This window comes from Notolabrus celidotus, chromosome 6 (genome assembly GCF_009762535.1).
Source record: "Notolabrus celidotus isolate fNotCel1 chromosome 6, fNotCel1.pri, whole genome shotgun sequence".
In the NCBI taxonomy this organism is placed as follows: Eukaryota; Metazoa; Chordata; class Actinopteri; order Labriformes; family Labridae; genus Notolabrus; species Notolabrus celidotus.
In genome coordinates, this window is record NC_048277.1 from 15,274,651 (window position 1) to 15,290,304 (window position 15,654).

General features: G+C 40.1%; 1 protein-coding gene across 3 annotated transcripts in view; it reads right to left on the bottom strand.

The window, feature by feature from the left end:
- Positions 1–11,591, bottom strand: part of ldlrad3 (low density lipoprotein receptor class A domain containing 3) — a 110,798-nt gene extending 99,207 nt beyond the window's left edge. Inside the window, exon 1 of one of the 3 annotated variants that reach the window (XM_034686609.1) lies at positions 11,016–11,591. In XM_034686609.1, the coding sequence (XP_034542500.1) occupies positions 11,016–11,070 (55 nt within the window). In that variant the 5' untranslated portion in view covers positions 11,071–11,591. The remainder of the gene's footprint in view (positions 1–11,015) is intronic. The other 2 variants (XM_034686607.1, XM_034686608.1) reach the window with 2 other exon arrangements.
- Between the last annotated feature and the right edge of the window lie 4,063 nt (positions 11,592–15,654).

The following is a 15,654-nucleotide window of genomic DNA, read 5'->3' on the forward strand; positions in this document are numbered from 1 at the left end:
ATTATAAATTGGATTTTAGATAAGGGTAGAGTGGAGTCATTGGGTTTTGTCAGTTGACCAGTTAATACAGCATACTTTGGGCTTATTTCTATTCAGCTGTGATGAAGAGGGAGCAGAAATGTAAGTAAAATATAGTCACAAATCCTTATTTTAGCTTTCACTGAAACATTTCAGGAGATTAAATGAAGATAATGTTTAACAAAATGTATCTGAGTCAACCAGTTGTTCAACTTACAGTATCAGAGGGGAATTAGGTGGATTTTCTTTCATTGGCCAAGGTTATTTGCTTGAAGTGTAAAATTACTTATACTGTTATTAAAGCTGGGGTTGGTAGACAGATTTAGATACACTTTTGTTGGTTAAAATGATCTTTATGCCCTGATGGCAATCAGTACATAATGTGTTCTTAAAAAAGAGTGGAAAAAAAGCTGCTATCTACAGCCAGAGTAAACCTGGGAAAACACCAACCAATCTCTGCCATCAGGAGCCAAATTATGAAACCAATCCCATCCTGCCGTTCTGCCTGCCTCCTGTGCATACATTTCATGTTTGTTTGTGTTTTTAACTTTCACTACGATAATGTTTTGGTGTTGTCTTACCGCTGAGTGAGACATGAGTCGACACAAACGATGTGCTGAGGACCGGTTTTGAATCAGCCACGATCAAATGGTCGCCAAGCAGCGGCGCTCGTGCATGTGAGCGGGGGCATGGTTTTGGAGGAGCTCCGAGGGGAGGGGGGAGGAGTTAGACAGAGTCCTGAGGAAATGCTACATTCAAATTCATGCTAGTTTTCCATGACTACCAACCCTAGCTTTAAGAGCTGTTAAGAAAAACATTCAGCTTTGACTTTGAATTAAATTGGGCCATAATAATAATCACAATTACAACAACAACAACAACAATTATGATAATAATAATAATCATTATTATTATTATTATTATTATTATTATTATAAAAATAGACTGATTCATTCACAATTAAATATGATATATGAAAAGACATGTGATTTAGCAAGCTACTTTTGCTGTGTTGCTGTAGCTTAGCGAGCTACATTTCTCAGGTGTGTTATATTTTATTTTTACTTTTAATATAAGTCTTTTTAAACATCATAAGTGCATTGTCAATTCCTGTCAATTATTGTGAGCTGCTGTAACAAAAGAATTTCCCCCATTGGGGAATCAATAAAAGTATCTTATCTTTAGTGTAATAAAGCTACATCTAATGAAGAGTAACTTAGCTCAGGTAATTTCATATATAGCTTGCTCGTCACTGTAAATGATAACAACCAGCAAAAGTTCCGTAGTGGGCAGCATAAAAATAGTAGTGTTTTAGGTTGATCACAATACTTTGGTACTTTGCAAATATTGTTTACTTTTTTTTTTTTTTTTACTTAGAGGGTTTAGAATATTTACCTGTCTCTACCAAAAAAAGGTCCCATTTTTTCTTTTTAATTATGACACGGTTGTAAACAATTTTACACAAAATAGACCACCATTTAGTCTAGGTTGTGGGTTCTAAAGAAATCCAGCTTTTTGTAGATATCCAAGACATAACATGGTGCCAAAATAACAACATTGGATCTAGCTAACCATTTCTGTTGCAAAGCTCTAAGGCTCTGTCAACTCAGAGTACAGGAAGTTTTATTTGTCTTTTGTCCCACACAGCTTCACTTACAGGCAGATCAAGCAGTTCACTCACTGCCTCCATGCCTCCCTCAGTTTATCTTTCCTTAAGCATTTCAAATTGCATGCTATATCAGCGGTAAAATCACATCAACATGGTGGTTTACATTAAATACACAATTACTGTCAGATGTGATTGGTGACTGCAATGCAATTCTTCCTCTCTTTCTGTCACAGTTAATCTAAATGAAGTCTTCCCTTCTCTCCACCTGATCATTACTTGCTTCGAGTGTTATGCTGCCTCACAAAGACAATGAATGGGATTCTGCTGCTCTCCTATCTCTGCGTCCACAGGGTGTCTTTACTCCGTAGGATTATTCTGAACTGTAAAACAATGGGATATCAGTTAAGGAGGGAGAGGCTGTTTCAACTGATAAGAAAAGAGTGCAGCGGAGAGTTCTCCATTTTCCTACTTTAGAAACGGCCCACTGTAAAGTAAAACTTTGGCTGGCTTGGCTCTGCTGTATGTGTCAAATGTGTGTATGTGTGCATTTGAATCTCTTTCAAAACTCACTGAAAGCTTACTGCAGGCCCAAAAAAAGTCAAAGAAAGTCTGCTGGTTGGAGCAAACTTCTCATCACAAGTTACTTTTTAGGCCTGGCACCTAAGTTTGAATCACTGTCTAGCACAAACCTCCCACATGGTTGACTTATGGGAATGACTTCTATGTGCTGATTTACAGTACTAAGTAAAAAACACACTTGGTGGAAATCTATACAGACACACCTAATTCTAGTTTTCACAAAATAAGACTCATCAGTAAATAAGCAGACTCCTCCAGGGTTTCAGTTGATCTTAGAATCCGAGGACGTGACGGATCAATATAATGCAACCATCAAAACCTAACACAGCTCCTGCATCACTGCATAGCAAATTAGTTGGGATAAATTCAAAATTTATATGTAATGAGCGGCATCATGTTTTTTTCACAGTACATTTTACTCCTGTTTCTCTCTCTCTCTCCTTCGATCCACACATCCCCAGGTTCATGAAACTTTTAGCATTATGACTTATAGATCAGAAATGCTCAAAGAGAATTGATTCTGATCCTACAACCCATGCACAGAAAAATACTTTGTGAGTCACACCTACTGGTCAAATAACCTAAAATGTTAAAAGCAAGGAATATGCTTTGTGTCAAATAATTTGATGATTTCAAAATAATTAACAAAATATTTGCTTGCATTAGGGATGCACGATATTGGTTTTTTTGCCGATATCCGATATTTTACAACTTATTTATCCGATTACCGATACCGACATTTTTTCCCGCACACCTAATTGCAGCAATCATCAATTCTCTTCTGTATTGGAATTAGCATACAGTATTATGGTGAAACTCTTATCACATTTGTTAGGTAATATTCATTTCTTGTGCAAAATAAGAAAAATTCTTAAAGCTGGGGTTGGTAGTCTCGGAAAACTAGCATGAATTTGAATATAGCATTTCCTCATGACTCCGTCTAACCCCTACCCTGCTCCCCCAAGCTTCTCCAAAACGACGCCCCCTGCTCACATGCACGAGCGCCGCTGACTTGCGACCATATGATCATGACTGATTCAAAACTGGTCAAACATGGCTGCTGTTAGTACTCACAACTGTCATGCTAGCATTATCCAGTTGTACTGGTGACACGATATCAGGAGAAAAGTTATAATACATATATAATACTGTAACAACTCTACTGTTTGTTAAACGTGTTCAGTGTAGATGTTCTTAATTCCTACAGTGGAGAGACAAGAGGAGAAGTTCTTCATTCATTCATTCAAACATTGATTGTTGCTTTGTTGGTTGGCGTGATCACGGCCGACAGTGACCGGTTAGTAAAACTCAATGTGTATTTTCTGCAGGAATTACTAAATGTCATTAATTCTTTTGCTTGTCAGAGCCCCCGTGGTGAGAGCTTTTTAGACTCTGATCCGGACTACAGTCCTGTGCAAAGCACCTCATCGGGTCAGAGGGGACAGGCCTGAGGTCGAGCGAGAGGGGCAGTCAGTAGAGTCAGGGGAAGCAGAGGCAGGGGATGGGGACAAGGAGTACACGCCGGGGAAATGTACGCGCAGGAGATGGGCAGAACGGCAGGACGGGATTTGAATAGTTTAAAATTTTGGCACCCAAAAAACGGTGATTGGTTGGTGTTTTCCCAGGTTTACTCCGGCTGTAGATAGCAGCTTTTCTTGGCTCTTTTCTAAGAACACATTATGTATTGATTGCCATCAAGACATAAAGATCATTTTAACCAGTATAACAAAAAGTATATCTAAAGCTGATTACCAACCCCAGCTTTAATACTTAAAACTACATATTTATTTATGACAATTGCTGTCAAACAAAATTCGTACAAAAAGATACATCCTACTTAAAACTTGGATGATGCTTTCCCTGAGACGATCATAACAATACCCACAACCAGGGCAAATTTGGCTAATTTCACATTTGACATAGTAAGTAAACCTAACCTCTGTTCAAAGGGAACATGTGAAATGTGCAACTGTACAACAATTAAACCCAAATTAAATAAAATGGTTTACTCTTTGTCAGTAAATGTGCCTAAATTAGTCAGCTAGATGTACCTTACAGACTGCTCCTTAAATTCAAATTTAACTTAAAACATGAGCCCAACATGTGTGCAGCAGCCCATTATTTTATCGATTAATTATATCGGCGGATATTGGCGTGTTGGCCGATATCCGCTAGTTAATTTTAAAGCCAAAATTTGCCGATACCGATAATGTGCCGATAATATCGTGCATATCTAGCTTGCATGGTAAAAGTTTGATTCTACTGAGGTCTGAAATGTGACAGCGCTCTTGAAGCTTTGCTTAACAACTCTGGGAACTAAAGCTGCAATGGCCTCCTTAATCTCTGGCCTTCTCGGGGCAACTATAGCTGGAAGCACATCAACCATGTCAGCCAAAGTATGAAAAAAACCAACAGTATCTCTTTCTCTTTTCTGATCCAAAGACACGCAAAGATAAGCACAGACACACAAAGCCATTTATTGGGCAAACCAGCCTGTCTCTGAAAATCCATGGTGCAGAAATACAAAGCACAATAAGAAAGGGACAATGTGATTCTGTCTTCCTGTGCAGGGAGAGGGGGTGACCCAAATAGTCAGTCTTTGGTTATGAATGAAAATATCCGAGCACCTGGCCTGTGTGCGAGTGTGACCTGGTAACACAAGAAAGGTAATGGAGTGCACATTATGTTGGTGACCAAACTGAGGACAGAGTGCATACAATGGCGTTTTGTGCCATTTTCATTGCAGAGCCATTTGAAGTTTTTCAGCCACTCGCTCCAAAAACTGTGAGCGTCCTTTGCCGCTGTTGCATCCACACTCACCACATCGCCATCTCCATCAACAACTTCAGGAGTTACATCACAAGAGACCCCTCAGCATTCTATTCATCTTCAGCTCTCCTGATTTTGCACTACAGTAGTTATCTCTCTGTCATGTGACAATAAAGCACAGTGAAAGGAAGTGATTGAATGCCAATATTAACCAATCCAACGTCAGCATGAAAAGTTAAGTCAAGTGAAGCTGATGTTTAATTGGTTATGTAAGCATCTGACTGAACGGAACAGTGGTTGATCTGCTAAGAGGCACATGCTGGTCTTGACTAATGTAGTCAAGAGCAGCTTAGCCTCTAAGCAGGCATTACTAATCAACCATTGATCCCTGTAGGAGTGAATGTTTTATGGAGAAATAGTAAAAAATAAAAAAGGTCACACCACAACAATCATTTGCTCTCACACAAATGCTCCCAAACATATTTTAAGGTCACACAGTTTTAATTTGGGAAGCATGTGACCAAAGTGGTCACAATTTCAAGCCTTGTCTAATGCATGAAAACGGTTGTGCCAGGATGTTACAAGTTGAAAAGAATATTTTATAATCAACACATTAAAACTAAGTGGCAACTTTCCTTTCTGACATTAGCATGTATAATAAATGGACATAGTATCCATGATGTCACCCATCAGTTTCTGAAGCGCCGCTTTGAAGCCAATCGTCAGTGGGAGCCATATTGCCTGAACTCAACATAACATCTGTCAATCTAGTGTGAGGTAAAAAGGCGGGCTTTGAGCCTCGGTAGTCAAATGATACAGTGTTCCCACCTGTCAATCAAGTCAGCTGTGCCTCTCATCATGGAAAACTCAAAATCTTAATATCTTCAAAACTCCTGCCTTATGAAAAAATCCCCCCGTACAGTGTGTGCTGATCAAGAAATTAGCTATTTAGGCTAAACTTATTTTTCAAGCATATACTCGATGAACTGCAGATTTAACACTTCCGCATTGGCTTCAATTCTCGCGGTACACATGAAGTCAATGTGCAGGAGAAAAACTGCAATTCCTTGAGTGGCCACTTGAAATTCTCTCTTAAAGAGACTCAACCCACATCAGCTTCCATTTTAAACCCCATTTTTAAAGAAGAAATGTTCATGTCTACAGCACGGTATGAAGATGGTTTATAACATTTATTCATTTGAACTATATCAAAGACTAACATTATGCCCAATGAGAGGTATGGCCACCTTACATGAAAGGTAGATGGAATTATATCAACTTACCCCCTACAGAGAAGACTCAACCCTTTCAAACAGATACTTCTGGCTCTAGAAAACAAGCATGGATGCAGCCATGTTGCCAAACTCGTGGCTTCAAAAAGGCAACCATTATTTGTAGTCTATAATGGAAACATGCCTAAGGTTAGCCCTGCACATTGGTGCATACATCAAAGGGAAGCAAATTCATTGTACATTCCTGTATGCACACATACAGTAGATGATATGTATTCAACTTCTGGAATATTTTATATCACAGCTTATATATTGAGAGCTTGATCAAGACTTTTAAGCACAAGAACTTCAAAAAGATGTCCACACAGCATGTGATCATCTGTAGAAGAACATTAAAGCATTAAAGGATTTAAGACCCTGGCAGCCCTGAGTGTCAGAGCAACGTAGTCAAACATTTATAAAGCTGGCATGTATATTACAATGCTCATCCTTGATAAACAGTAATCATCTTAGAGTGTAGGGGGAAATAAATGATGTGAAGCTCGTTTGTCTTCCTGACATTGTTCCTCATTTCATTTATATCAGCTTCCCCCCAGGTACATGGCCAGGCAGACCAGCTGCACAGCTTAAATATATTTCACGCTGCACAACACAATAACATAAAGCTGCCTTGCTGGTAAATGTATTTCTGCAACATTCCATTGTCAGTGGATTGTGTGGCTGAATCTCATATTACATAACAGCACTGATGTATCTCTTGTAGCTTTGAGGACGAATACAGGACTGCAAGGCTGCAAGGCTCCTGTGGGAGTACAGTCCAATGCAACGTACATTAGCAATGCCAAATAATCTGCAAAGTATGTAAGCATCCTCTGAAACGAAGTACAATAAGTGCACTTTGCTAGATTTGCTTTCTAAATATTGTGTAGAACACATTCTGTACCTGCACAGAACATGGGTTTTCAGCACTTTTCATTTGTTTTGAGCCAAAAAGCAAGAAATAAATGGTTTCTAAAAGAAGGGGAACCAGGAGCAACAATTACTGAGATGAAAAATTGGGCTTTTTCTGAAGCTTATTCAGATATTTGTGGCAGATTTCCAAAATTCTGTGGACTGGAAATGTTTGGTTAGTCTGGAAATTGATATATGATCATGTATTAAACTTGGCTGCAAAGTGCTGTGTGTAAACTAGAGCTGCTAAATATCTACATATGGTTTAGGAGTCCAGCCACAGACTTAAAGACCGTATTGGCTCACTTTATGTTCTATTAAGAGGTTTAATGATCTTAATTGCAAGCTTTGGTAATACTGACTGCTGTTATATACATCTAAATTATAAATGTGATGGTTAGTGCTTGTGTGATGTCTACTGTTGACAGAATGCACCTTTAATAATTACTGTGTTGTGGTTCATACATTTCACATGAGGTTATATCAGCGTTGTTGTTGTTGACCACTCAGAAACATACATGTTAATGCATTTTGTGCAAGTGTGTGAAGGAAATAAACTGCACTCCTATTATCTGTGAAATACATTAGACGAAATATGCATAGCTGCAATTATGTGTTTGCAAGATATTTGTTTGTTTGTCTAGTGGGCAAAAAATATAAAATCCTGAAGCTTGTGCACAAAAGCACACCTACCATTGACATTCTCTGTTCATGCATATTTTATTTGCATTTTGCAGCACAGACTCTGTGTGGGATGGGTAACTCCTCCAGGCTTATTATCCGTATTGCCATATCTTTAAATGTCAATATTATAATCAATATGATTATCATTTTAATAGGCACTGCGCAGGCATGGCCCACATCTGTTCTGAAATATTTTACATCTTTTTTTAATGTATTGGCCACATTTTAGATTAAATTCCAAATAATGTGACAGGACACCCAATTTAGACCCCATACAACTGGTTGATGTGTCAGCTGAATATTTACCAACAGCAATATCCTGTCAGAGGACTACACTGGCTGGTGATTTTTTATCCTCTATTGTAACTTATTTAATATGGGTACCAACACCACACACATACACAAACACACACAGTCTAGCTGACTGGTCAGGCTGTAAGCTAATAAAAAATCTGAAGTCCAATTTGTTTATTCAAAGCTGACAACACATGAGTAATACAGAAGAAAACAAACTGCAGTTATATTCTGAGAGAAAATATCTGACATCAATCATGTCTACATGCTCCTTTGCTCCAATAGAGCAAATAGGGTGGGGTTTGGCAGCTCACACTAAATCGCTGTTCCAAATCTAATATTATGACATATACTTCACTCTGTCATTGACAAAAACATATTTATAGCGTATGCTTGACCACAGCTGTGTGGAAGACAGAAGAAACTGACTTAGTTTGTATTTCCTGTGTTTGACAAGTTCTGGGTTTAAATATTGATGGATATCAGAGGTCTGTTTGTTTCATGGTGTACAAATGCTTATTATGACATGCTCTATAACTAAAACTGTACCTGTGAGAGGACATTTTCACAGTAGATATTTGTATTCTCTTGACAGAGCAGATATAGCGCAGGTGTTACAAATAACATTACCAATGGTGCTGTCTATTCAGGTGTTCCAGTAAGCCATGAAAGTGAGCCACAATGCACAATGTAAGGGACTCTGCCATCCCTATTTTCAGTGTTTACACCTGTGTTTTTGGCACAGAAACACACTCATGCCCTACATATACCTGCTGCATCAGGAGTAAAAGCAGTTTTTGCTATATCCTTTCAATGCACCTGAATGCACCAGGTGATATTCTAAAATAGCTTGGGTTACACTTCATAAGAATGAGAAGATGTTATCTGAATTATTAGGTGACTGTAGAGCTTATGTGTTTGCTGAAAGGGCATTTAGATTTGCATATTTAAGAGGAAATACAACTCATTAACTAGGCTGAAGTTTGCTGATCCTTTGATATACAATATGCATTTGAACAGACAACAACGCAGAACCATCTTTTCTCCACATAATCATCATCTTAGCCAACATAGGTCTACTTTACTGTTGTTTAGCTCCAAATCACAGATTATAGGGATGCACCGATCCGATCCTGGTATCAGAGATCGGCTAGATCGGACTCAAAGAGCTAGATCAGATATCAGGGACAAGGGGCCGATATATTGTGCCGATTCATATGGCAGATCTATTCATCTCAGCTCTATGCTTTTCTGTGTTTACAATAACCATGTGTCTCCTACGTCATCAGCGTTGGCCGGTCTGTGCATTTTTGCCATAGACTGTAAAAAATATGGACGTAGTATCCGTGACGTCACCCATCTGTTTCTGAAGAGCTGTTTTGAGACCAATCGGCTGCGGCAGCCATATTGCTTCTGTCGAGCCAGTGTGACGTAAAGAGGCGGGCTTTGAGCCTCCTAGCCAACAGCTGCAGTGTTCCCACAGGCAGCTGTGCCTCTCATTGGAAGACTGGTAATCTCAATATCTTCGAAATTTCCGAATTAGAAAAAAATTCACCCCCCTCACAGTGAGAGGACATCGAGAAATGAGCTATTCAGACTACACTCATCTTTTGTACCAGGCTGTAAACATGTTTATTAATGCTGTAAAGATCGTCTTTTCCCCATTCATGTGTATGTGACTTCCGGTACTTCCGGAGCCAGCCTCAAGCGGATCCTCGATGAACTGCAGCTTTTAACACTTCCGCATTGACTCATATTTTTAGACCGGAGGTTGCCGCTTGATTTTTGCCCGGTGGAGCATGATGGAGGATAACTACAGAGGCTCTGCAGATTAGGTGCATGCTTATTTTGCTAACAACTCCGCCGGAAATTTGCAACATGTACAGCGGTTATGTTTCGACGGATGGCAGTCGCGCTGAAAAATATAATGGGAGCCCAAAGGAAGAAGTTTACGAGAGCTGTAGCCTACTGCAAAGAAGAAAGAAACCTTTTATAAAGGGATTTAAAGTGTGAAAAAAATGACAGGTTTTTGGATTTAATTGTTCCGACAAAGTCAGCAAAGCCTGATGTTGCCAAAACATGACTCTATCCTCACATTAAGAAATAGAGATTGTTAAATCAATACCGGGATCGGATCGGCTAGTATCGGTATCGGCAGATACCAAAGCCCAGGTATCGATATCGGTATCGGGACCTAAAAAGTAGGATCGGTGCATCCCTAAAAGATTATCATGTGTATTCCAAGCAGCCCATCATGTTGCAGTAACCTGTGGAAGGGTGCCATTGATTGAAATACCATTTTAAACCTTCATCTGTACGGTTAAAAAGAGTTAAAGTGACTGCTAAGTATAAACTCATACAGTGTCCTCCATTGGGCCCCAGCTGCCATGGCGGGGCTGGAGAACAGATTGACTTGTCAACACTGCCCTGTCAACAACCTCTCAGTCATACAGCTAGCTTAACCTGGACGAGACCTTAATCCCATCTCAGTAAAACATACACGGTTAGATGGATATGGCATGGGGGTGTCTGTAGCAAAAATATTCTCACTCCTGAGTGAAGGGGACATGCACCCAGTGCTCATTCGTCATGCACGAAAAACTCTGAAACTGCTGCCCTGCTGCTGCAACTCCCAACTTCAGGATTAAAAAACACTGTTCAGTACAAGGAAAGGAAAAGTGGGAGAGCTTCTTCTCGTGAAAGCTGCTGCAGTATGTTTAAAAAAGTCGTCGACGGAAAATACGCACACCAGTCTTTAGGTTTACCACAGAGCGAACACTTCAAAAGATTTTACATTCCCCCCTTCCTCCCAACCCACCCGTAAACTGGAGCGTGTCGGCGCCGTGACAACAACATTAGTTGAGCTTTTAAAAACTTACCAACAGTTCTTGAGCCTGACCCCGAACCAAGCAGAAGGTACCAGATCCACATCATACGGTCTCCTGTTAGTCCCCCCGGCCTCCCCTCACTGTCCTGCCCCGTCGCGGGGCCAAAAACTGGAGCAGAGAAGAAAAACTTCTCCGACACAGCAACTCCCGTCTGTTGTACTTTTCAACTTAGTTTCCCCCTCCGGCAAAACTAAGAGGACATTCGGGGTGAGGAGAAAGTGAGTTCGCGTTGATACAGAAGTACGGAGTCCTGTTTGGTGAGAGGGGAAGTGCAAAGACTATAGCTGGAGGGGCTTCGGGGTGGCGGCAGGCAGGCAGGAGAGTCTGTCGCTCGTGTGTTGGTTCTGAGAGGCGGAGTCGGAGGAAGAGAGCCGGAGAGCAGAGGTCGGCCAGTCCGGGATAGCGGTTCCCAAACTGCGGGCGAGGGACCGCTAACGGTCTCACCTTGCTGAAAACAAGGAGCTGAAGCACCGTTACTCACTGCAAAGTTGGCCCATAGCTTTGCCAGTACAGTGACTGTGCTGTGCCAAACAAAAGTACAAGGAGACAATACATTAAGCCCCCACCCACTACAGAAGGGTCAACGCTTAGCCTGCTGATATCTAGTGTCATTATGAGAAAGATAAGAGGGGATACTTTCCTCAAATCTTTTTCACTTGCTAAAATCCAGATCATTTCCTCAGAACTGAGCAGTGGTGGACAAAGCTGCAGCTTCTTTACTTAAGTCAAAGTATAGATCTTCCATGCAGAGACGTGGGAAGTGGCTTTAAGTTGGGGGTGCTGTAGTAAGAGGTGCAATATTTTTTCTTTTTGCATTTAGGTTATGTATGCAACTAATAGGCTATAGCGCACATGCATTTTATTTTTATTTATCTGGTTTGAATACAAGCTTTCAAGAGAACTTTCATTATAAATTCACATCAATAACGAATATAATACAGGCTACTTTAATATGTATCAAATGCAGTGTTGTGCAAGTTACTGAAAAATAGTAACTAGTTACAGTTACTAGTTACTTTATTCAAAAAGTAACTAAATTACTCTGTTAATTACTTACACCAAAAAGTAATGAATTACTGTTAAAAGTAACTTTTTAGTTACTTTATAATAAGAACATTCTTTAATGCTCCTATTTATGCACTACCAGCTTCATTTCAGTGCTGTATGGAACATAATACACTATTGATCATCTTTACAGTTTCTATTTATTTGCATGCACATCGCTAAACTTTGCTCAGCATTATGATCAATGCAAACACAGACCTGACTCAACCTCAAAGTAATTTTTAAATGCTACTTTATTTAAGTCAGACCAGCAACAACTGACAATATCACAAGGATTTCTGAAATAAATAAAACAAAACAGTCTGAATATATTAGTCAGAATCAAAGATAAAAAAATTAAGTGGCTTCAGCATCATAAAAGCTGTTGTGTTTAGCCCTTAAAAATGTTCCTTCACAGCTTAAGTATGAAAACTAGCAACAATGTACTTATAACATATGAGCGTATTTCCACTTTGAGAAACTCGTCTTGCTTTCGCCTTTACTCTCCATGACTGCCGCACATGTTATTAAACGGAAACACGCCCACACGCGTCTTCTTCTTTTGTTTTACAGCGGTTGGCATGGCACCCAGCAATCCCACAATGCATTGCCACTGTAAACAGGAAGAAGTACACTGCAGCTAGCCAACAATGAATTAATTTAAAGTAACGGACAAACGCACGATGTTGTAACGGTAACTGAGTTTATTTATTTTAAAAAGTAATGCGTTAGAGTATAAGTTACTGTCAAAAGTAACGGCGTTACAGTAACGCGTTACTGCCCAACACTGATCAAATGACCGACTTGCAACTTCCATAACCTTTTACAGCAAAGAGCATACAAGCCAAACCTGTTAAAACAGGCCCATAAGGCAGTAAAGCTCATTGAACAGAACTTATCCAAATACGTTCAGTTTTTAAGCAGGCACACACACACACAGGGCCCAGGCATCGGGTTATTTTAAAATGAACAATTTTTTAAAATTGCTATAATAATTTCTCAAATCTTCCTCAGGCATTAAATTTTCAGAAAATAATACAATGAAAATGATTTCTAAAAAAAACTGTTTTATTGTGTTAATTAATGTATTTATTTCAACTTATTTATGCATTCAGAAAAAATTGTGTGATGCCTTTTCCAACAGGGGTGCTGCAGCACCCTCAGCACCCCTACTTCCCACGGCCATGCTTCCATGTCAAATATTACTCCCATACAAGTGAAAGTTGCTCTGTCAGATAATTACTTGAGTTAAAGTCCAGGAGTACTTGCGTTTAAAAATACTTAAGTATTCAAATCACTTTTTAAAATATCTCTTAACGTTGTATTTTCAAAATACATAAGTGCAGTCAAGAATATATAGGAGTACATTCTGTTACATTATGTGTATTTAGAAACCATTACTTGAAATCTCTAAAAACTATACCATGGAATAACAACTTAGTTTGAAATGTTTAATCTGGAATGAAACAAATGTTACGTAGCTCAACACACTTTCTCAGGTTGGACAGTGAATTTTTGTATGTTTGGGCAGAGTAGGAAACAAGCAGAACATTTCGAATGACACGTATCATTCTTCATTTCAAAAACCTCTAATACGGGCTGAAGATATGACCATGGGTGCTCAGGTGGAGATTGATAGCCATCATTACCACCTCTAAATGAACTGCCTGATCTGAGTGAAATTTGCTCTGTGTTTGCTCCATGTTCAACCGTGGAGACGCACGATATACAGGTACGACTAAACCACTGAGACAAACAAAACTACACAAACAAATTTTACTGTCTTAGAGATCAGATTTCAGAAAACAGAAGGAAATTCATGAGCTGACTTCAAAGCAAAAGTAGTGAGTAACTAGAGCACTGATAGAAATGTAGTGGAGTCAAAAGTACAATAATTGTCTTCTGAATGTAGTGGAGTAAAAGTAATAAGTTTCCTCAAAACTTCATACTCAAGTAAAGTGCAGATACTCAAAAAATGTACTGAAGTATGGTACTAAAGTAAATTTACTTTGTTGATGTCCACCACTGGAACTGAGGGTACATTTTGTCATTTTATAATTGTTTCAAGAACTAAACACTCTAATAGGCAAAGTGAAAGATAAACCTAAACAGGCTACAGATGACAGCATTAACATAATGTATAAGAGTTTCACAGTATCATTGTAAAACAAATAATTTCGTTTGGGTTTTGTGAGAACTCTGTCAGTCTTTGACTCTTATCATAAGCCTGTAACACAGCAGGTCTGCAAGAGGTCACTCTAGAAAATTGTATTATTGCCTGTAACACAAACAATTTCTTTGAAAATACTATGCAAACATTTTGTATTAATAAAAAGTATAAAGAAACACAGAATAGTTAGAGTTTGCTATGTACAAAAGCACTGGGAATGAAGGAATAATACAGGATGTTGAAGTGGCAGAGATATTGCACTTTATTGCACAGAGTACAGAATATAGTTCAGTCATCAGAGGGAGGAGTTGTACAGTCTGATGGCCACAGAGAGGAATGACTTCCTGTGGCGTTCTGTGGTGCATTTAGGGGGGATCAGTCTTGCACTAATTGTGCTCCTGTGATTCACCAGCACGTTATAGAGAGGGTGGTGGATGTTGTCCATAATGCTGTGGAGCTTTGATAGAGTCAAAGCTCCACCCCGACAACATCACTGGCCTTACGATCAGTTTATTTGGTCTGTTTGCACCCGCTACCCTCAGCCTGCTTTTTGTAGACAGCTTCAGTGTTCCTGCTCCAGTCCAGTTTATTATCCAAGTACACCCCCAGGTATTTGTAGTCCTCCACAATGTCCACACTGGCCCCCTGGATGGAAACAGGGGTCACTGGTGCCTTGTTCCTCCTCAGATCCACAATCAGCTCCTTGGTCTTTGTCACATTGAGCTGGAGGTGGTTCTGCTTGCACCATGTGACAAAGTTGCCCACTACAGCTCCTGTACTCAGCCTCCACACCCTTCTTGATGAACTTCTGAAGGTGGCACGACTCTGTGTTGTAGTTTAAGTCTTTGGTGTAGAGGGTGAAGAGGAAAGGAGACAGGACTGTCCCCTAAGGAGCCCCAAGTTTTGTAGGCATACATTCTGTAGTCTGCCCGTCAGGTAGTCGACAATCCAGGACACGAGAGGAGCATCCACCTGCATCGATGTCAGCTTCTCACCCAGTAGATCTGGCCTGATGGTATCAAAAGCACTGGAGAAGTCAAAGAACATGACCCTCACAGTGCTAACAGGCTTTTCCAGGTGAGGGTACATGCTGTTGAGTAGGAATGTGATGGCATCCTAAACTCTCAGGTGTGGCTAGGTAACAGTAGTGGATCGAAGAGGGACCTGACCATCGGCCGGATCTGCTTCAGGACGAGTCTTTCCAGGGTCTTCATGATGTGCGACGTCAGTGCCACCAGTCTGTAGTCCTTCATGTCCCCAGGGCGCGGCGTCTTGGGGACAGGAACGAGGCAGGACGTCTTCCACATCACAGGAAACCTTTGGAGACTCAGGCTCATGCTGAAGACATGGTGAAGAACTCCACAGAGCTGGGGAGCACAGGCTTTGAGGACCCTGGGGCTGACACCATCAGGGCCT